Genomic DNA, 21,993 nt, shown 5'->3' on the forward strand with positions numbered 1-21,993 from the left:
GTGATATGGGGGAGAAATCATGCTAGATAGGGATCTAGCGGGGGGGGTGGGGGGACACAACTGGGTTGCTGCTGCGGAAATCCAAAAGGAAATGGCTAAAGAGTGGGTGGGCAGGGATGGTGTGCGACGCTGGGGGAGCGAGCGGGAGCGCGGGATATGGGACTGGCCTAGAGAAGGTAATGGCTAGTCGACACGGGAGGGGGGCAGGTATCCCCCTAGTGAGGCTGATCACGTGGAACGTGAGAGGCCTGAACGGACCGATAAAAAGGGCCCGAGTGCTCACGCATTTGAAAGGACTAAGGGCAGACGTGGTTATGCTCCAAGAGACGCACCTAAAGGTGGCGGACCAAGTTAGGCTAAGGAAAGGATGGGTGGGACAAGTGTTCCACTCAGGACTGGACGCAAAGAACAGAGGGGTGGCCATTTTGGTGGGGAAACGGGTAGCATTTGAAGCGAAGAACATCGTAGCAGATAGCGGAGGTAGATATGTAATGGTGAGTGGTAGGCTGGAGGGAATGGAGGTCGTGTTGGTTAATGTGTATGCCCCAAATTGGGACGATGCGGGATTCATGAGACGGATGCTGGGGCGTATACCGGACCTGGAGGCAGGAAACTTGATTTTAGGAGGGGACTTTAATACGGTGCTGGACCCGGGGCTAGATAGATCCAGCTCAAGGACCGGAAGAAGGCCGGCAGCGGCCAAGGTACTTAAGGGGTTTATGGACCAAATGGGGGGAGTGGATCCATGGCGATTTCTTAGACCTAGGGCTAGGGAGTTTTCCTTCTTCTCCCATGTCCATAAAGTGTACTCCCGGATAGATTTTTTTGTGTTGGGAAGGTCGTTGATCTCTAGGGTGGAAGAAGCTGAGTACTCAGCCATGGCGGTTTCGGATCATGCGCCACATTGGGTGGACCTGGAAGTAGGAGAGGACAGGGAGCAGAGAACACTCTGGCGATTAGATGTGGGACTGATGGCGGATGAGGGAGTGTGTGCAAGAGTGCGGGAGTGTATTGAGAGATACCTGGAGGTCAATGACGACGGCGAGGTCCCTGTGGGAGTGGTCTGGGAAGCATTAAAAGCGGTGGTCAGAGGAGAGCTGATCTCTATTGGGGCCCACAAAAGGAAAACAGAGGCCAAGGAAAGGGAAAGATTACTGGGGGAGATTTTAAGGGTGGACAGGGAATTTGCAGAGACCCCGGAGGAGGAATTGTACAGGGAGAGGAGACGACTCCAGACGGAGTTTGACCTTCTGACCACCAGAAAGGCGGAGGTACTGTGGAGGAAGGCATAGGGGAGGAGATATGAATATGGGGAAAAGGCTAGTCGCCTGTTGGCGCATCAATTGCGAAAGAGGGCAGCAGCGAGGGAGATAGGAGGAATTAGAGACGAAAGGGGAGACACGGTGCGAAGGGCAGGAAAGATAAATGAGGTGTTCAAGACCTTCTATGAGGAACTGTATAGGTCTCAACCCCCAGAGGGAGAGGAGGGGATGCGGCAGTTCCTGGACCAATTGAGGTTCCCGAAAGTGGAGGAGCAGGAGGTGGCAGGCCTGGGGGCGCCGATTGAGGTGGACGAGGTTATTAAGGGACTGGGAAGCATGCAAGCAGGGAAGGCCCCGGGGCCAGACGGGTTCCCGGTGGAATATTACAGAAAATATGTGGAGTTGTTGGCCCCGTTGATGGCGAGGACGTTCAATGAGGCCAGGGAAGGGGGGATTCTACCCCCAACGATGTCGGAGGCGACGATATCGCTAATTTTGAAGAGGGACAAAGATCCGTTGCAGTGCGGGTCCTATAGACCTATTTCACTATTGAACGTGGACGCCAAATTGCTGGCAAAGGTACTGGCATCGAGGATAGAGGACTGTGTCCCGGGGGTGGTGCACGAAGACCAGACAGGGTTCGTAAAAGGGAGACAACTGAATGTTAACGTGCGACGACTATTAGGGGTGATAATGATGCCCCCAGTGGAGGGGGAGGCAGAGATAGTGGCGGCAATGGACGCAGAGAAGGCATTTGATAGGGTGGAGTGGGAGTATTTATGGGAAGTGTTAAGGAGGTTTGGGTTTGGGAACGGGTTATTAGCTGGGTTAGACTTCTTTATGGGGCTCCAACGGCAAGCGTAGTTACAGGTCGACATAGATCGGAGTATTTCCGATTATATCGGTGAACAAGACAGGGATGCCCGCTGTCTCCATTGTTGTTCGCGTTGGCAATTGAACCTCTGGCCATGGCGTTGAGAGACTCCAGGAAATGGAGAGGGGTGATTAGAGGGGGAGAAGAACACCGAGTCTCGTTATACGCAGATGACCTATTGTTATACGTGTCGGACCCAGCGGGGGGGATGACAGAGGTTATGCGAATGTTGAGGGGGTTCGGGGAATTCTTGGGGTATAGGCTAAACATGGGGAAGAGATAATGATTTGTGATACATCCAGGGGACCAGAGTAGAGAGATAGAAGGCGTATCGCTCAGGAAAGTGGAAAGAAACTTCCGATACCTGGGGATTCAGATCGCTAGGAGCTGGGGAACCTTGCACAGACTTAATCTGACACGGCTGGTAGAACAAATGGAGGAGGACTTCAAGAGGTGGGACATGCAGCCTCTATCGCTGGCGGGCAGGGTGCAAGCAATTAAGATGATGGTCCTCCCAAGGTTCTTATTTGTATTTCAATGTCTCCCTATACTAATCACCAAGACCTTTTTTAATAAAATAGATAGGAGCATCACGAGCTTCGTGTGGGCAGGGAAAGTTCCGAGAGTAAGGAGGGGGTTCCTTCAGCGTAGTAGGGACAGAGGAGGACTGGCACTACCGAACTTGGGTGATTACTATTGGGCCGCCAATGTGGCAATGATACGTAGATGGATGATGGAGGGTGAGGGAGCGGCGTGGAAAAGACTGGAGAGAAAGTCCTGTAAAGGGACGAGTTTAGAGGCGCTGGTGACGGCGCCGCTACCGTTCTCACCTAAAAAGTTTACCACGAACCCGGTGGTGGCGGCAACACTGAATATCTGGGGACAGTGGAGGCGACAGAGAGGGGTGCGGGGAGCCCTGGTGGGGTCCCCTATCAGGAACAACCATAGGTTCGTCCCAGGAAGAATGGATGGAGGATTTCAGAGCTGGTACCAGTTGGGAATTAGGAAGGTGGGAGATTTATTTATAGATGGGACTTTTGCGAGCTTGGGAGCATTGGAGGAAAAGTATAAGTTGCCCCGGGGAAATTTCTTGCGATATATGCAGGTGAGGGCGTTTACTAGACAACAGGTGAGGGAATTTCCATTGCTCCCAACACAGGGGATACAGGACAGGGTGCTTTCAGGGGTGTGGGTCGGAGAGGGCAAAGTGTCAGAGATTTATAGAGAGATGAGGGAAGAGGGGGAGGAGTCGGTGGGCGAACTAAAAGGAAAGTGGGAAGAAGAATTAGGGGAGGAGATAGAGGAGGGTATGTGGGCTGATGCCCTAAGCAGGGTAAATTCCTCTTCCTCATGCGCCAGGCTTAGCCTGATTTAATTTAAGGTGCTACATAGAACACACATAATGGGGGCAAGATTGAGCAGGTTCTTTGGAGTGGAGGACAAATGTGGGAGGTGTGGCGGGACCCCGGAAAACCACGCACATATGTTTTGGGCGTGCCCGGCACTGGAAGGGAGTGACGGGAGTGATTTCGCAGGTGGTGAAGGCCTGGGTCAAACCAGGCTGGGGGTTAGCTCTATTTGGAGTTGCGGAAGAGCCGGGAGTGCAGGAGGCGAAAGAGGCCGATGTCGTGGCCTTTGCGTCCCATGTAGCCCGGCGCAGGATCCTACTCATGTGGAAGGAGGCAAAACCCCCCGGACTGGAGGCCTGGGTAAATGATATGGCGGGGTTCATTAAACTGGAGCAGATAAAGTTTGCCCTGAGAGGATCGGTTCAAGGGTTCACCAGGCGGTGGCAGCCATTTCTCGACTTCCTAGGGGAACGTTAGAGGGAAGACAGATGACCAGCAGCAGCAAACCAGGGGGAGGGCGGGTTTAGTTTAGTTTAGGTCAATAGACAATGGGGTTTTGTTACCTGTGTATTGTTAAAAATTTCTGTTTTGTTATTGTTTCGTTTGCTTTGTAAGAGGGAAAAATTGTTGTTTGGAAAAAAATTTCAATAAAATATATTTAAAAAAAAGGAATGTTTCCAAGTATGAATAATACCCGCACGTCACAAAATAAATAACTGGGTTCTTTCCCTGCCTCCAATTAAACTTAATTGCTCTCATCTGAGTGGCTGGTTTTGACTCATCCCTCTGAATCTCATTGGTTGTCTGATTCACCTGATGAGAATGTGGGTGGAGCCTCCTGCCCTTTAAAGAGAGGGTGCTCCAGGAAGCAGGAGCTGCAGGTTGGAGACAGTAGTTGGAGCAGAAATCCCTTTGAGAAGGTAGATGGAAGGTTTTAGATTCAATAATAACCTGTTGCTGGCAATCTGAACAATCATTGCCCAACACACATTGTCATTGAGATGGAATTCATGATCAGTAATTGTTTTAAAATGTGTTGTGTGTGCTCCTGTTTATAATGAATGTTTTTCTTATTCCTTCTCTCTTTCAGTCACCTCCTGTCGAGTTTAAACCATGGCTGATGATGAGGTTGCAGCTCTGGTGGTTGACAATGGATCTGGGATGTGTAAGGCTGGCTTTGCAGGAGATGATGCTCCCAGGGCGGTCTTTCCCTCCATCGTGGGACGCCCCCGTCACCAGGTCAGTCCTTCAATAAAATTATTTGCCTCTGAATCAACTCTTTCTCTGTACCCCTGCCATGTGTGGGAGTGCTGGCTTTGTTGACTGTGTGAAGGAATGATGTACCTGGTCCAGAAGTGAAAGCTCATGGGGTGGTGTGGGGGGTATGCACTCTGGTCAATGGGGGGGTGCACTCTCTTGCTGGTCAACTTCACTTGCTGTGTTTGATGAAGGGAGACTTAGTTTAAGAGTAAAGTATCCAATTTGTTTGTATTTCACATGTGCAGTATTCTGTGGTAAGGGGGAGGGTTTTAGGGGTTAAGGAGACCAGGTGTGGGGCAGCACGGTGGCGCAGTGGTAGCACTGTGCTGAGGTCCCGGGTTCGATCCCGGCTCTGGGTCACTGTCTGTGGAGTTTGCACATTCTCCCTGTTTGCGTGGGTTTTGCCCCCACAACCCAAAGATGTGCAGGGTAGGTGGATTGGCCACGCTAAATTGCCCCTTAATTGAAAAAATGAATTGGGTACGCTAAATTTAAAAAAAAAAAAGACCAGGTGTGACTACTGGCAGTAAGCAAAAATGTGCTTAACCTGGCTTAACTCTTGGCCCCTTCACCCCCTCCTGGGTTTCTGTTCTCCTTCCAAAACTCTGCTAATCCTTGATCTGCTGACTTATGGTATGCAAAACTATCCTGCCCAATGTCCATTCCCTGGGGTAGACCAGAAAGGATGCAGGTACTTTTTCCATTCTCTTCCCTGCATTCTTCTGCCAGAAAAGGAGCAAAATCCATTGCTTCTGTCCTGGGATTGGAGTGTTGTGTTAACATTAAAGTTCATCTCCCAGTTACCTTTTTGAAGTGCTGCATGGTGACCTTCAATTTGTAAGATCGGAACAGTCAACTATATTTGGGATTACCACAGTGAGTAGGCTGGATTGAGCCTGTTCCGATGGGATGTTGAAAGATCGCCGGACATTTTACTTCAGAAATATGAGGAACTTGTATCCTGATGACTCTCCTGAAAGAGATCATCCATGTGGGTTGTGAGATCTCGCTGTGAGAAAATTTGTTGTTTGATTGCATTGAAGTCCGAAACCCCAATGTATTAGCTGTCACTGAGGATGTGTTAGAGTGTGATTTTAGAAATGCAAGGTCTCTTGAGGTGTAAACTCTAGTAGCGTACTGGAGTAGTGTACCTTGCCTGTTGTGGGTCAATCCTTGTATACCATGTATAAACTGGATTGATCCAGTTTGAGTTGCTGTCTTCTCTTCTCTATCCTGTTGTAGCCTAGTTGAGAATGGGGTTGGGTTGTCGCTAAATGTTACTCTTGTGTGGACTTGATTGATAATCACAGGAGGAGCTGGGGGAGGAGATCGAGGCAGGTCTGTGGGCTGATGCCCTAGGTAGGGTTAATTCCTCCTCCTCGTGTGCCAGGCTCAGCCTGATACAATTTTAAGGTGGTCCACAGAGCGCACTTGACGGGGGCGAGGTTGAGCAGGTTCTTTGGGATAGAGGACAGATGTGGAAGGTGCTCAGGGAGCCCGGCAAACCATGTCCATATGTTTTGGTCATGCTCTGCACTGGAGGGGTTCTGGAGAGGAGTGGCGGGAGCAATATCTCAGGTGGTTAAAGTCCGGGTCAAGCCAAGCTGGGGGGCTCGCAATATTTGGAGTAGTGGACGAGCCGGGAGTGCAGGAGGCGAAAGAGGCCGGCATTCTGGCCTTTGCGTCCCTAGTAGCCCAGTGAAGGACCTTGCTAATGTGGAAGGAGGCGAAGCCCCCCAGCGGGAGGCCTGGATAAATGATATGGTTGGGTTTATCAAGCTGGAGAGGATAAAGTTTGCCTTGAGAGGGTCTGCGCAGGGGTTCTACAGGCGGTGGCAACCGTTCCTAGACTATCTCGCGGAGCGTGAGAGGAAGTTCGGTCAGCAGCAACTGTGGGGTGGGGTGGGGGAGCTGCCTGGGAGGGTGGATGAGCAAGAGATAACATGAAGGGTTGGGGAAACTGGCACGTATGGGTGAGGGCCAGTGTACAAAGCTGTGTAAATATATACATTTTGCCATGTATATATCTTGCTCTTGTGCAATTTCTCGTTTTTCTTTTTTTTTTTGTTACGAGGGGGTGGGGGGGGGTTATTGTTTGTAAGGGAGAAAAATTGTGTTAAACTTTATCAATCAATTTTTAAAAAATATATATTTATTAATCTCACTCCAGGTCAAGGGGCTCCCTCTTGACAACCATGTCACATGATCAATAGGGAGCCAGTTTGTGCAAAACATGTTGCAAATGAGAGGCAGCATCTTCTGCACAGTTCTGTGAATGATGCCAGTACTGAGAAGGGAGATAACAACAACTTGAAATTTGGCTGTCTTTCTCCTACACTTGAGTAACTAATTGTCCAATTAACTTAATTTTGATTTGGAATGAGCTGCCTACGTACACTTGCCGTATTTATTCCTTTGTGTTTCTATTCTCTAATTTCTAGGGAGTAATGGTTGGAATGGGTCAGAAAGACAGTTACGTTGGTGATGAAGCCCAGAGCAAGAGAGGCATTCTGACTCTGAAATACCCAATCGAGCATGGCATTGTGACCAACTGGGATGACATGGAGAAGATCTGGCACCACACCTTCTACAATGAGCTGCGAGTGGCCCCAGAGGAGCATCCTGTTCTCCTCACAGAGGCTCCTCTCAACCCCAAAGCCAACCGGGAGAAGATGACCCAGATCATGTTCGAGACCTTCAACACGCCAGCCATGTATGTTGCCATTCAGGCTGTGCTGTCCTTGTACGCCTCTGGCCGTACAACTGGCATTGTGCTAGATTCTGGTGATGGTGTTTCCCACACTGTGCCAATCTATGAAGGGTATGCCCTGCCTCATGCCATCCTGAGGTTAGACCTGGCTGGCAGAGATCTCACTGACTATATGATGAAGATCCTGACTGAACGTGGGTATTCCTTCACCACCACAGCCGAGAGGGAGATTGTGCGCGACATCAAGGAGAAACTTGCTTATGTGGCCCTAGACTTTGAAGCTGAGATGCAGACAGCCAGCTCCTCTTCAAATTTAGAGAAAAGCTATGAGCTCCCTGATGGCCAAGTCATCACCATAGGTAATGAACGTTTCAGGTGCCCAGAAGCCCTTTTACAACCATCCTTCCTTGGGATGGAATCTAATGGGCTCCATGAGACCTGTTTCACTAGCATCATGAAATGTGATGTAGATATCAGGAAGGATCTGTATGCCAACACGGTCTTGTCTGGTGGAACCACCATGTTCCCAGGTATTGCTGATCGGATACAGAAGGAAATCACAGCCTTGGCTCCGAGCACAATGAAGATTAAGATCATTGCTCCTCCCGAGAGGAAGTATTCCGTGTGGATCGGAGGCTCCATCTTGGCTTCACTCTCCACCTTCCAGCAAATGTGGATCAGTAAGCAGGAGTACGATGAGTCTGGGCCCTCCATAGTCCATCGCAAGTGTTTTTAACCTTCTGACTGGCTTAAAGGAGTCTGACTCACTTGACCCAGGCATGTTGATGAGAGGCGAGGCCTGCATTACTGGAAAGCCATTCTCTTTTTTCCCCCCCCCCCCACCACCTGTCCAGCATGCACCCTAACAGCCTATATGCCCACAAGGAGGTCCCATGTCTCCTGGGAGCATGTCACAGTAGTATTAACATTTTGCTTATTCATGTTGAATGCTGGTGACAACAGTGGGAGCTTTTACTGGGATTGTTGTTGAGCACTTGTTTGTTTTAAATCTCTGGAAACTATTATTAATGTCTGCAAATATATCTCATTGCACACCTGCCCACTTATTGTAGAACACCAATAAACATGATTTGGACAGTAGCTTGTGTTGCTGCTTGTAACTGTCAATTTCTCAGTACCTGACTTACTCTTTGGTCTCTTGGTGTATGGCAAGATCCATTCAGCCCATCACGAGAAGCAGCTCTTCTTTTGCTGCTGTGGGTAGTGTAGCCCCTTTTTTTAAGGTTGTTCATGGTCCATGTGGCCTACAGAGTATGTACTTGTGGAAGTTTCTTGGAAAGACAAGGTCATCTTGCTTATGGTATGTAGACCCCAGATTGTAATCTCATTGGCAGTTTAATATCCCCCAGGGGCTCCAGATACAAGTTGATCGGGCTGGTTTAGCACCGAGCTAACTAGCTGGCTGCAGGCCAGCAGCACTGTTCAATTCCCATACTGGATAGTATCAATTAACTTCAGCCGAGCCTTGGATAGAGCGATGATCCTGCCCTTTGTTTACAGAATTGAAAAATTGTTAGGGTCTTTGGGTGGGGTCCTGCCAATTGTTGGGGTCTTTGGGTTGGGGTCGAGCGAGGTGGCAATTCCAAGTTTCCTATCCCCTGGATGTTTCCTCCAAGCTGGTATACACCATGTTTGACTTGAGTCCTGCTTACTTACAACCTGAGCTAGCTGAAGACCCAAGACTTCAGGGAAATATAATGATGAATACACACTGAACTTCTCCAGTCTACAAGGTTGCCTTTAGGCACAGCGCCTGCATGTGCAATCTTCCAATGGACGATGGGGAACTTGCTACAAGCAATTTCAAAAGGGCATACTTAGACCATGTCTTGGTGATGGGGTCTGCACAGGAAAAACATCTGGCCAGCCTGGAGGAACTCTAGATGCTTGAGAGGAAAAAAAATGCTTTTCAGGCTAGTGAAGATACATATTTGGGGTTTAAAGTTGACATTAAATGCCTATACACCTTGGCAGACAAGGTGAAAGCAATCTGTGGTTCCAGTATCCAGAAACATCACTGAATTAAAATCATTTCTGGACATGGTCAATTACTACGGCCAATTCATCCCAAACTTAGCCACAGCATTAGTGCCATTGCACCATCTCCAGTGTTGGCAATGGAAAAATTCACAACAGGCCTTTGAGCAGGTCAAGCTGGCTTTACAATCATCCAACTTACTAGTTCATGTTGACTTAGACAATCGTAACGTGGTGCTGCACCTATGCGATGGGGACAGTCCTATCATACAAGGTGCAGATCGGGCAGCACGATAGCATAGTGGTTAGCACTGTTGCTTCACAGCTCCAGGGTCCCAGGTTCGATTCCAGGCTTGGTCACTGTCTGTGCGGAGTCTGCACTTTCTCCCCGGGTCTGCGTGGGTTTCCTCCCACAGTCCAAAGATGTGCGGGTTAGGTGGATTGGCTATGCTAAATTGCCCTTCATGTCCAAAAAGGTGAAGTGGAGGTTACGGGGATAGGGTGCTCTTTGTAAGGGCTGGTGCAGACTCGATGGGCTGAATAGCCTTCTGCACTGTAAATTCTATATCTAAGATGGAATACCACACTGACCGACCCATCGCTTTCCCCTCCCGGACATTAACTGATGAAGAAAGAAGATATTCTCAAATTGAAAAAGAGGGCAGGGCAGTGATATACAGCGCAAAAACAAAATCCTCTATGTCCATGGTCACTGTTTTACCATCATAATGGATCACAAACCGTTATTGGGATTACTCCGCTAGGAGGCAAGGGCTGGGTCAGGCGGTAGCTCGCATCGTGATGGAGTGCCAGATCAATCCCAAGATCCAACTACAAGCAGCAGCTTTAATTTACACTCTTGGAGTTGGAATTGCCGCGGCTGCTGGCACCAGACAGGCCCTCCGGAATATAAGTGGCATTTGAATTGCATTGAGTAGCTTAATTGGAATGTAGTCGCAATTGTAGAAGAGTTTTAACTGTTGGTATTACTGTGTTGCTAATGTGATTGATTCGGTGTTTAAATTGGAGATGCTGGAGTGGGATGAGCACAGTAAGAAGTCTTACAACACCAGGTTAAAGTCCGCGTTGTAAGACTTCTTCCTAAATTAAAGTTGATTAAATTTGGTTTGGTTGTCTTCCCTCACATCCTTGCCAGTTGTTGGGATTCTTGTACAGGAGTCCGAACATAAATTAATACAAATAGCGTTGGCATGGGATAACTGACCATCATTAACCTGCTGTTTGGAGAATTTCAAACTGTTTTTGCGCCGTGAGCTTTGACTTTTCAGCTCTCGCTGGATTCTCTCGCACGTCACCAATTCCACACCGGGCAGGATGGGAGAAATCTGCCCACTGCAAAGGTCATTGATGAAGATGGTTAGGCTGAGGACACTGCCGAGAAACTCCTGCAGTGATGTCGTGGAGCTGAGAATGACTGACCTTCAACGTAGAAAATGGGAGGAGTCACGCTTTGAACATTCTCCGTCATTTAATATGATCATGGTTATCCCCTAGCTCAACCACGTTCCTGCACTCTCCCCATTCTCCTTGATGCCTTTTAGACTCCAGAAATCTATCTATTTAAATAAATTCAGTGACTTGTCCTCTGCAGCTTTCTGTGGCAGAGAATTCCACAGGGTCACCACCCTGAGTGACGAGGTTTTCCTCATCTCTGTCCTAAATGCCTGACCCCATATCCTGAGACTGCGACTCCTTTTCCAGCCCTCCAGCCAGAGAAAACATCATCCCTGTATCAGCCTGTCCAGCCCTGTGAGATTCCCTCGCATTCTTCTAAATTCCAGGCCCAATTGACTCAATCTCTCCTCATACGACAATCCCGCCATACCAGGAATCAGTCTGGTGAACCTTCACCGCACTCCCCTGCGGCAGATATATCCTTTCTTAGATATGGAGATCAAAAGCAGCACACAATACTCCACTTTCAGTCCCATTTATTTCTCCAGCGCTATTCTTTTAGTAATACAAATGTTTCAATTTTTCCTTTTTAAAAAAAATGTTTATTAAAAATTTTCAACCAAACACTCCAGAAAGGAAGAAAAACAAATTTGTACATAGGAAATCAAACCGAGATACATTAACCCCATTTAACAAATAAATACAAAAGTGGGGGAAACGCCCCCCTTTTAACAAGAATATAAACCAACCCCCCCCCCCCCCCCCGGGTTGCTGCTGTTTCGACCTCCACCTCGTGTTCCACGAGAAAGTCTAGGGACGGTTGCCACTGCCTAGAGTACCCCTGCACAGACCCTCGCAAGGCAAACTTTATCCTCTCCAACTTAATGAACCCTGCCATGTCGCTGATCCAGGCTTCCACGCTCGGGGGCTTCGCATCCCTCCACATTAGGAGGGTCCTCCGCCGGGCTATCAGGGACGCAAAGGCCAGAAGTCCGGCCTCTTTCGGCTCCTGCACTCCTGGCTCGTCCGACACCCCAAATAGTGCCAGCCCCCAGCTCGGCTTGAGCCGGGTGTTCACAACTTTGGACATGGCCCTCACAATGCCCCTCCAGAACCCCTCCAGCGCCGGGCACGTCCAGAACATGTGGGCATGATTCGCTGGGCTCTCCGGACATCTCAAACATCTGTCCTCCACCCCAAAAGACCTACTCATACTTGCCCCCGTCATATGCGCCCTATGTACTACTTTGAACTGTATTAGACTGAGCCTGGCGCAAAAGGAGGAGGAATTGACCCTGCCCAGGGCATCAGCCCACAGACCCTCATCCAGCTCCTCCCCGAGCTCCTCTTCCCACTTGCCCTTCAACTCCTCCACCGAGGCCTCCTCCGCTTCCTGCAGCTCCTGATAAATTGCCGAGACCTTGCCTTCTCCAACCCATACACCCGAAATCACCCTGTCCTGAATCCTTTGTGCTGGAAGTAGCGGAAATTCCCCTCACCTGCCGTCTCACAAACGCCCTCACTTGCATATATTTAAAAGTGTTTCCGGGAGGGAACCCAAATTTCTCCTCCAGTGCCCCCAGGCTAGCAAAAGTCCCATCTAAGATCAGGTCCCCCATCCTTTTAATTCCTGCCCTCATCCATCCTGCCCAGCACAAACCTATGATTATCCCGTATCGGGGACCAAACTGAGGCCCCCACCTCACCCCTATGTCGCATCCACTGTCCCCAGATCTTCAATGTCGCCGCCACCACCGGACTCGTGGTGTACCGCGTCGGCGGCAGCGATGCAGTCACCAGCGCCCCCAAGCTAGTACCCACACAAGACGCCGCCTCCAGCCTCTTCCATGCCGCCCCCCTCCCCCTCCATTACCCATTTAAGGATCATCGCCACATTCGCTGCCCAATAATAACCACACAGATTCGGCAGCGCCAGCCCGCCCCTGTCCCGACTGCGCTCCAGAAACACCCTCTTCACCCTCGGGGTCTTGCTTGCCCATACAAACCCCATAATACTCCTGCTTACCCACTTGAAAAAAGCCTTGGGGATTAGGATGGCAGGCACTGGAACACAAACAAGAACCTCGGGAGGACCGTCATCTTGACCGACTGTACCCTACCCGCCAGGGAAAGTGGCAACACATCCCATTTCCTAAAGTCTTCCTCCATCTGGTCCACCAACCGTGCCAAATTAAGCTTATGCAGGGGCCCCCCAGCTCCTAGCTACCTGGATACCCAGGTATCGAAAGCTCCTCTCCGCCCTCTTTAACGACAGCTCCTCTAGCCCCCTTTCCTGGCCCCCCGCATGCACTACAAAGAGCTCACTCTTCTCCACGTTGAGCTTGTAGCCCGAGACCCCAAACTCCCTAAGGATCCGCATAACCTCCGCCATCCCCTCCACTGGATCTGCAATATATAACAGGTCATCAGCATTGTGGTGGTATGTATTAGGGGTATTAAGGTATCCTGGGATGCCGAGAGGCAATTGGTGGATAGACACTGGATCCCGATTGGATCAGCCGCCTGCTGGCTCCACCCAGTAGCTCGGAGTATAAGAGCCCGGGTTCTCCCAGCAGCCGCATTCTGTAACTGTGCTGCTGGGGAACAAGTCTGCGTAATAAAGCCATCGTTCGACTCCTTCTCATCTCGTCTTGTGAGTGATTGATTGTGCTACAATTTATTACGCAAACTTTTAAGGACATGGAGCTCCGAATCATGCCGGAGTGTCTGCGAATCAGCCCCCACGCGGCAAACGCAGCGGCCACTTTTAAACATTGGTTAGTGTGTTTCCAGGGATACCTCCGAACGGCCCCCGGCATACCTATAGAGGAACAGAAAATCCAGGTCCTGCATGCCAGGGTGAGCCCTGATATCTACACGCTCATAGAGGATGCGGAAGATTTCCCGATGGCGATCGCGATGCTGATAGGAATCTACGTTCGACCCGTCAACCAGGTCTACGCATGCCACCAGCTCGTGACGAGACAGCAGATCCCCGGGGAATCGCTGGACGAATTCTACAATGCGCTGTTGATACTGGGGAGAAACTGCAACTGCCCATCGGTTGCGGCTAATGAACACACAGAGCTGCTGGTCAGAGTTGCGTTCGTGGCAGGTATGCTTTCATCCCAAATTCGCCAGCGATTGCTGGAAAGAGGCACACTAGGCCTCAAAGAGGCACGGGCCCTTGCGGCCTCGTTTGATGTAGCATCACAGAACGCCCGCGCCTACTCCCCCGACCGCGCAGCAGCCCCTTGGGCACCGTGGACTCCGCCGCGACCGAACCCCCGGGACCTCCCCGCAGGCCTGCGCCGCCAGAGCGGCGGATCACCTGGGGGGGGGGGGGGGGGCCCGCTGCTACTTTTGCGGGCAGGGGAAACACCCCCGGATGCGCTGCCCGGCCCACTCGGCCTTCTGTAAAGGGTGCCGAAAAAAGGGGCTTTTCGTTGCTGTGTGCCAGGCCCGGGGGGTAGCCGCAATCTCCGGGGGAGAACCCCAAACTCAACCCCCCCAACGATCCATGTGCGGCCATCTTGGGTTGATTGGTATGGTTTGCGAGCCACGTTCCTGTATCTCGACAACCTCACCATCTGTGGCCACGACCAGCAGGACCACAACGCCAACCTCCGCAAATTCCTCCAGACCGCAAACGCCCTGAATCTCACAAGTGTGAATACAACCTGAATACAACAAGGAAAAACGCGTGTTTAGCACCGACCGTCGAGCCATCCTTGGCTACGTAGTGCGAAATGGAGTGCTAGGCCCCGACCCCGAACGCATGCGCCCCCTCATGGAGTTCCCCCTCCCCCACTGCTCCAAGGCCCTGCCTGGGCTTCTCTTATTACGCCCAGTGGGTCCCCAACTACGCGGACAAGGCCCGCCCGCTAATCCAGTCCACGGTTTTCCCGCTGTCGACAGATGCCCGCCAGGCCTTCAGCCGCATCAAAGCGGATATCGCAAAGGCCACAATGCATGCAATCGACGAGTCCCTCCCCTTCCAAGTCGAGAGCGACGCGTCTGATGTAGCTCTGGCGGCCACCCTCAACCAATAGGGCAGACCTGTGGCCTTTTTCTCATGCACCCTCCACGCTTCAGAAATCCGCCACTCCTCAGTGGAAAAGGAGGCCCAGGCCATAGTGGAAGCTGTGCGGCATTGGAGGCATTACCTGGCCGGTAGGAGATTCACTCTCCTCACTGACCAATGGTCGGTTGCCTTCATGTTCGATAATGCACAGCGGGGCAAGATCAAGAACGACAAGATCCTGCGGTGGAGGATCGAACTCTCCACCTATAACTATGAGATCTTGTATCGTCCCGGAAAGCTGAACGAGCCTTCCGATGCCCTATCCCGCGGCACGTGTGCCAACGCACAAGTGGACCGTCTCCGAACCCTCCACGAGGACCTCTGCCACCCGGGGTCACTCGGTTCTATCGCTTCGTAAAGACCCGCAACCTGTCCTACTCCATCGAGGAGGTCAGGACCGCCACCAGGAACTGCCAGATCTGCGCAGAGTGCAAGCCGCATTTCTACCGGCCAGATAAAGCGCACCTGATAAAGGCTTCCCGTCCTTTTGAGTGCCTCAGCCTGGACTTCAAAGGCCCCCTCCCCTCCACCAAATGCAACACGTACTTCCTCAACGTGATTGACGAATACTCCCGGTTCCCATTCGTCATCCCCTGTCCCGACATGACCGCAGTCACGGTCATTAGAGCCCTCGGCACCATCTTTACACTGTTTGGCTTCCCCGCCTACGTACATAGTGATATGGGTCCTCCTTCATGAGCGACGAGCTGCGTCAATTCCTGCTCAGAAAGAGCATCGCCTCGAGCAGGACGACCAGTTACAACCCCCGGGGGAACGGTCAGGTAGAGAGGGAGAACGGAACGGTCTGGAAGACCGTCCTACTGGCCCTTCGGTCCAGACGTCTCCCAGTTTCCCGCTGGCAGGAAGTCCTCCCGGACGCTCTCCACTCCATCCGGTCGGTGCTGTGTACAACAACGAATCAAACACCTCGCGAACGCCTCCTTGTCTTCCCTAGGAAGTCCTCCTCCGGAACGTCACTTCCGACCTGGCTGGCAGCCCCGGGACCCATCCTGCTCCGAAAGCATGTGCAGATGCACAAATCGGACCCGTTAGTCGAGAGGGTTCATCTCCTCCACGCGAACCCTCAATACGCCTACGTGGCGTACCCCGACGGCCGATAGGACACGGTCTCCCTGCGGGACCTGGCACCCTCTGGAGCCCCACCCCCCCCCCCAACACTAGTGACCCCCTCTGGAGCCACGCACACCCCCCCAACACCAATCACCCCCTCCCTCCCGCCGGCACACCCCACAGCCGATCCAGGGTGGATCGGTCCTTCCCCCGGCCCAGAATAGGGATATTGGAGCGGGACGAGGCATTGCGACGCTCCCAGAGACGACGAGGCTGGAACCTGCGCCTGCATCACCACCGGGGCTAAGACAATCGGCGAGGACGACCAGGGCACCCATTCGACTCATCGAATCTGTATAATGAAGCAAGAAATGCCTCTGTAAATAATTTTTTTGGGTTGCCCAGTAAAAGCGGCATTGTAAGTAGTTAATATCGGAGCATAGCCGCCGTGTTAGCGGTATCCTAGGTACCGACTCTGGAAACCCCTACCACCATACGGCTCACTACCCCGTCGGGTTCATTTTTAACAAGGGATGAATGTGGTGGTATGTATTAGGGGTATTAAGGTACCCTGGGATGCCGAGAGGCTATTGGTGGATAGACACTGGATCCCGATTGGATCAGCTGCCTGCTGGCTCCACCCAGTAAGGCGGAGTATAAGAGCCCGGGTTCTCCCAGCAGCCGCATTCTGTAACTGTGCTGCTGGGGAACAAGTCTGCGTAATAAAGCCATCGTTTGACTCCTTCTCATCTAGTCTCATGAGTGATTGATTGTGCTACGAGCATATAACGACACCCGGTGTTCAACCCCTCCACGGACCAACCCCCTCCGGTTCCTAGACTCCCTTAATGCCATGGCCAGCGGCTCAATTGCCAGCGCGAACAGCAAAGGGGACAGGGGATACACCTGTCTTGTCGCCCGGTACAATCTGAAATATTCCGATCTCCGCCGGTTCGTCAACACGCTCGCCACCGGGGCCTTGTATAACAACCTGACCCACCCTATGAACACTTCCCCGAACCCAAACCGGCTAAGCATTTCCCATAGGTACTCCCACTCCACCCGATCAAAGGCCTCCTCCGCGTCCATAGCCACCACCACCTCCGCTTCCCCCCCACCGAGGGCATCATAATCACGTTCAGGAGCCTCCGCACATTCGCATTTAACTGCCTGCCCTTCACGAACCCCGTCTGATCCTCATGTATCACCCCCGGGACACAATCCTCAATCCTCGAAGCGTGGACCATCGCCAGCAACTTGGCATCTACGTTAAGGAGCGAAATCGGCCTATACGAACCGCACTGCAGTGGGTCCTTGTTCTGCTTGAGAATCAGCGAGATCAGCGCCCGAGACATTGTCGGGGGCAGAGTCCCTTCCTACCTCGCCTCATTGAAGATTCTCACCAACAACGGGTCCAACAGATCCACATACTTCCTATAAAATTCAACCGGGGACCCATCCGGTCCCGGGGCCTTGCCCGCCTGCATGCTCCCCAATTCCTTAACCAGCTCCTCCAGCCCCATCGGTGCCTTCCCCGTGGTCAATAAATCAAATTCCATTTGGAGGTTCCGTCGCTCCCTCAGCAGCCCCTCTTCGGGGGCCTCTGCATAGCTCCTGTCCACCCTTACTATCTCACCCACCAATCTCTCCCTCTCCATCCTCTCTGCTCCCTGTGAGCCCCAATTGAAATTAGTTCCCCCTAACCACTGCCTTCAGAGCCTCCCAAACCACATCCACCTGCACCTCCCCATTATCAATGGCCTCTATGTATCTCTGAATGCATCCCCGGACCCGCCCACAAACATCCTCATCCGCCAACAGTCCCACATCCAGGAGCCACAGCGGGCGCTGCTCCCTCTCCTCCCCTACTCCATCCAGTGCGGGGCGTGGTCCGAAATTGCTATAGCCGAATATTCCGTTCCCTCCACTCTTGGGATCAGTGCCCTACTCATCACAAAGAAGTCTATCCGTGAGTAGGCTTTATGGACGTGGGAGAAAAAAAGAGAACTCTCTGGCCACCGGCCTGGCAAACCTCCACGGGTCCACTCCCCCCATCTGGTCCATAAACCCCCCTTAGCACCTTGGCTGCAGCTGGCTTCTTACCCGTCCTTGACCTGGATCAGTCCAATGCTGGGTCCAGCACCGTATTAAAGTCCCACCCCCATTATCAAGCTCCCCGCTTCCAGATCCGGGATCCGACTCAACATGCGCTTCATAAACCCTTCATCGTCCCAATTCGGGGCATACACATTCACCAGTACCACCCGGGTCCCCTGCAACCTACTGCTCACCATCACGTATCGAACCCTATTATCCGCCACAATATTCAGCGCCTCGAACGACACCCGCTTCCTCACCAGTATTGCAACCCCTCTGTCCTTCGCATCCAGCCCTGAATGAAAGACCTGCCCCACCCATCCCTTTCTCAGCCTGATCTGATCTGCCACCTTCAAGTGCGTCTCCTGAAGCATAACAACGTCTGCCTTCAGTCCCTTTAAGTGCGTGAACACCCGGGCCCTCTTGACCGGCCCATTCAGGCCCCCCACATTCCATGTTATCAGCTGGATCAGGGGGCTACTCGACCCGACCCCCCCCCTTCAAGGCAGCTCCTTTCTCCTACAACCTCACCCCAGTTCCCCACGACCCAGGGCCTCCTGCCCCCCCCCACCTCCCCCCATCGCTCACAGGAACCGGCCCCTGCAAAACAGCCCCGTGCCCACAAAACCCACATATCACATCCACTCACCCCTTCCCACTCCCCCGCTTTCCGACACAACGAAAAAACAAACCCAACCCCACATCAAACCCTTAGTTCGAGTCCAACTTCTCGTTTTGTATAAAGGTCCACACCTCATCCGGCGTATCAAAATAGTGATGGCGGTCTTGAAAGGTGACCCACAGTCGCGCTGACTGCATTAGCCCGAACTTCACCCCCTTTCGGTGGAGCACCGCCTTGGCTCGGTTGAATCCAGCCCTCTTCTTAGCCAGCTCTGCACTCCAGTCTTGATAAATACGGATCTCCGTATTCTCCCACCTGCTGCTCCGTTCCTTCTTCGCCCATCTCAGGACGGACTCCCTGTCCATGAAGCGGTGAAACCTCACCACTACAGCCCTTCGCGGCTCATTGGCTTTAGGCCTCCTTGCCAGGACTCTGTGAGCCCCATCACGCTCCAAGGGCCGCGGGAAGGCTCCCGCGCCCATTAATGTGTTCAGCATCGTGGCTACATATGCCCCAACGTCGGACCCTTCCACCCCTTCAGGGAGACCCAGAATCCGGAGATTCTTCCTCCTCGACCTATTCTCCAGGTCCTCAAACTTTTCCTGCCACTTCTTGTGCAGTGCCTCGTGCGCCTCCACTTTCACCGCCAGGCCGAGGATCCCGTCCTCGTTTTCAGAGGTTTTCTGCTGCACCTCTCGAATCGCCGCCCCTTGGGCCTTATGGGTCTCCACCAGCTTTTCTATCGACGCCTTCATTGGGGCCAGCATTTCTGCTTTCAGCTCCGCAAAGCAGCTTTTCAGGAACTCCTGCTGCTCACGCAACCATTGCGCCCACGCTGATAGGTCTCCGCCCGCCGTCATCTTACCTATCTGCACCCGCTCTCCTCTCTTCTCCAAAACCACTTATTTTACTCGCTCCACTCCTGGTCCACTCCAAACAATGCTGGGGGAACCTTACTGTTGCCTTCCCACACCGGGAATCATCGTCCAAGTGCCGCTGGGGCCCCTCAAAAGGGCCCACAATTCCGTTTTTGGCGGGAGCTGCCGAACGTGCGACCTACCCAGGCATAGCCGCAACCGGAAGTCTTTCAATTTTTCCTTTTCACTTGACCCTTGATTCCTTCACATTTCTGGAACATTATTTGTGTCGTTCTCCAGTAAGACAGAATTCCAGTGGTTGTCTAATTGCTCCGCCAATTCCTTGTTCTCGATTATAAATTTTTCTGTTGCAGATTGTAAGGGACCTACATTTGTCTTCACTGATCTTTTCCTTTTTATATACTGATAGAAGCTTTAACAGGTAGGGAAATTACTGGAGAGAATTCTTCAAGACGGGATCTACTCCCATTTGGAAGCAAGTGGACGTATTAGCGAGAGGCAGCATGGTTTTGTGAAGGGGCGGTCGTGTCTCACTAACTTGATAGAGTTTTTCGAGGAGGTCACAAATATGGTTGATGCAGGTAGGGCAGTGGATGTTGTCTATATGGACTTCAGTAAGGCCTTTGACAAGGTCCCTCATGGCAGACTGGTACAAAAGGTGAAGTCACACGGGATCAGGGGTGAGCTGGCAAGGTTGGTACAGAACTGGCTAGGTCATAGAAGGCAGAAAGTAGCAATGGAAGGGTGCTTTTCTGATTGGAGGGATGTGACTAGTGGTGTTCTGCAGGGATCAGTGCTGGGACCTTTGCTGTTTGTAGTATATATAAATGATTTGGAGGAAAATGTAACTGGTCTGATTAGTAACTTTGCGGACAATACAAAGGTTCGTGGAATTGCGGATAGCGATGAAGACTATCAGAGGATACAGCAGGATTTAGATCGTTTGGAGACTTGGGCGGAGAGATGGCAGATGGATTTTAATCCGGACAAATGTGAGGTAATGCATTTTGGAAGGTCTAATATGGGTGGGGAATATACAGTGAATGGTAGAACCCTCAATAATATTGACAGTCAGAAAGATCTTGGTGTACAGGTCCACAGGTCACTGAAAGGGGCAACACAGGTGGAGAAGGTAGTCAAGGCATACGGCATGCTTGCCTTCATTGACCGGGGCATTGTGTATAAGAATTGGCAAGTCATGTTGCAGCTGTATAGAACCTTAGTTAGGCCACACTTGGAGTATAGTGTTCAATTCTGGTCGCCACACTACCAGAAGGATGTGGAGGCTTTAGAGCGAGTGCAGAAGAGATCTACCAGGATGTTGCATGGAATGGAGGGCATTAGCTATGAGGGGAGGTTGAATAAACTTGGTTTGTTCTCACTGGAATGAAGGTTGAGGGGTGACCTGATAGAGGTCTACAAAATTATGAGGGGCATAGACAGAGTGGATAGTCAGAGACTTTTTCCCAGGGTAGAGGGGTCAATTACTAGGGGGCATAGGTTGAGAGGAGATGTAGAACAAAGAAAAGTACAGCACAGGAACAGGGCCTTCGGCCCACCAAGCCGGCGTCGACCATGCTGCCCGTCTAAACTAAAATCGCCTGCACTTCCGGGGTCCGTATCCCTCTATTCCCATCCTATTCATGTATTTGTCAAGAAGCCCCTTAAACGTCACTATTGTAAATGTACGAGGCAAGTTTTTTTACACAGAGGGTAGTGTGTGCCTGGAACTCGCTGCTGGAGGAGGTGGTGGTGGAAGCAGGAACGATAGTGACATTTAAGGGGCATCTTGACAAATACATGAATAGGATGGGAATAGAGGGATACGGACCCAGGAAGTGTAGAAGATTGTAGTTTAGACGGACAGCATGGTCGGCACGGGCTTGGAGGGCCGAAGGGCCTGTTCCTGTGCTGTACATTTCTTTGTTCTTTGTCTGGTTTTATGTGACTTGCAAGTTTCCTCTCATACCCTAATTTACTCCTCTTAACCAATCTCTTGGTCCTCTTTTGTTGAATTCTAAACTGTATTAGCCGTCCTCCAATCCTCTGTAATCTCTCCTGTGGCCAAAGAGTTTAAGTCCGAGCCCCTATAATTCCCTCCTTTGCCTCCCACAGCAGCCTGGGATACAATTTATCTGGACTTGGGGATTTGTCCATTTACCTCCAGTATCTCCTCACTCCCGAGGTCAAACACCTCAATAATCTCAGACCCCCTTGTCCGAATTCTGCACCCACATCCTCCTTTCCCCGAATGAAGACCGATGTGACGTTCTTGCTTCACACCCCACCAATGTGAACTGGCTTCATGCACAGATTACCCCCTTGGTCCCTAATGGGTCCTTTTCCCCCTGGTAATCCTCTTCCCCTTAATA

General features: G+C 51.6%; 1 protein-coding gene across 1 annotated transcript; it reads left to right on the plus strand.

Annotated features, from left to right (window-relative positions):
- The first annotated feature begins 4,323 nt into the window (after positions 1-4,323).
- LOC140385911 (actin, cytoplasmic A3a-like) lies at positions 4,324-8,556 on the plus strand. The gene is made up of 3 exons (XM_072468553.1): positions 4,324-4,405; positions 4,576-4,724; positions 7,187-8,556. The coding sequence occupies exons 2-3, from the start codon at positions 4,599-4,601 to the stop codon at positions 8,189-8,191; spliced, it is 1,131 nt and encodes a 376-aa protein (XP_072324654.1). The 5' UTR covers positions 4,324-4,405; positions 4,576-4,598; the 3' UTR covers positions 8,192-8,556.
- The last annotated feature ends 13,437 nt before the right edge of the window (positions 8,557-21,993 follow it).

Source organism: Scyliorhinus torazame, chromosome 11, assembly GCF_047496885.1.
Source record: "Scyliorhinus torazame isolate Kashiwa2021f chromosome 11, sScyTor2.1, whole genome shotgun sequence".
Classification (NCBI taxonomy): domain Eukaryota; kingdom Metazoa; phylum Chordata; class Chondrichthyes; order Carcharhiniformes; family Scyliorhinidae; genus Scyliorhinus; species Scyliorhinus torazame.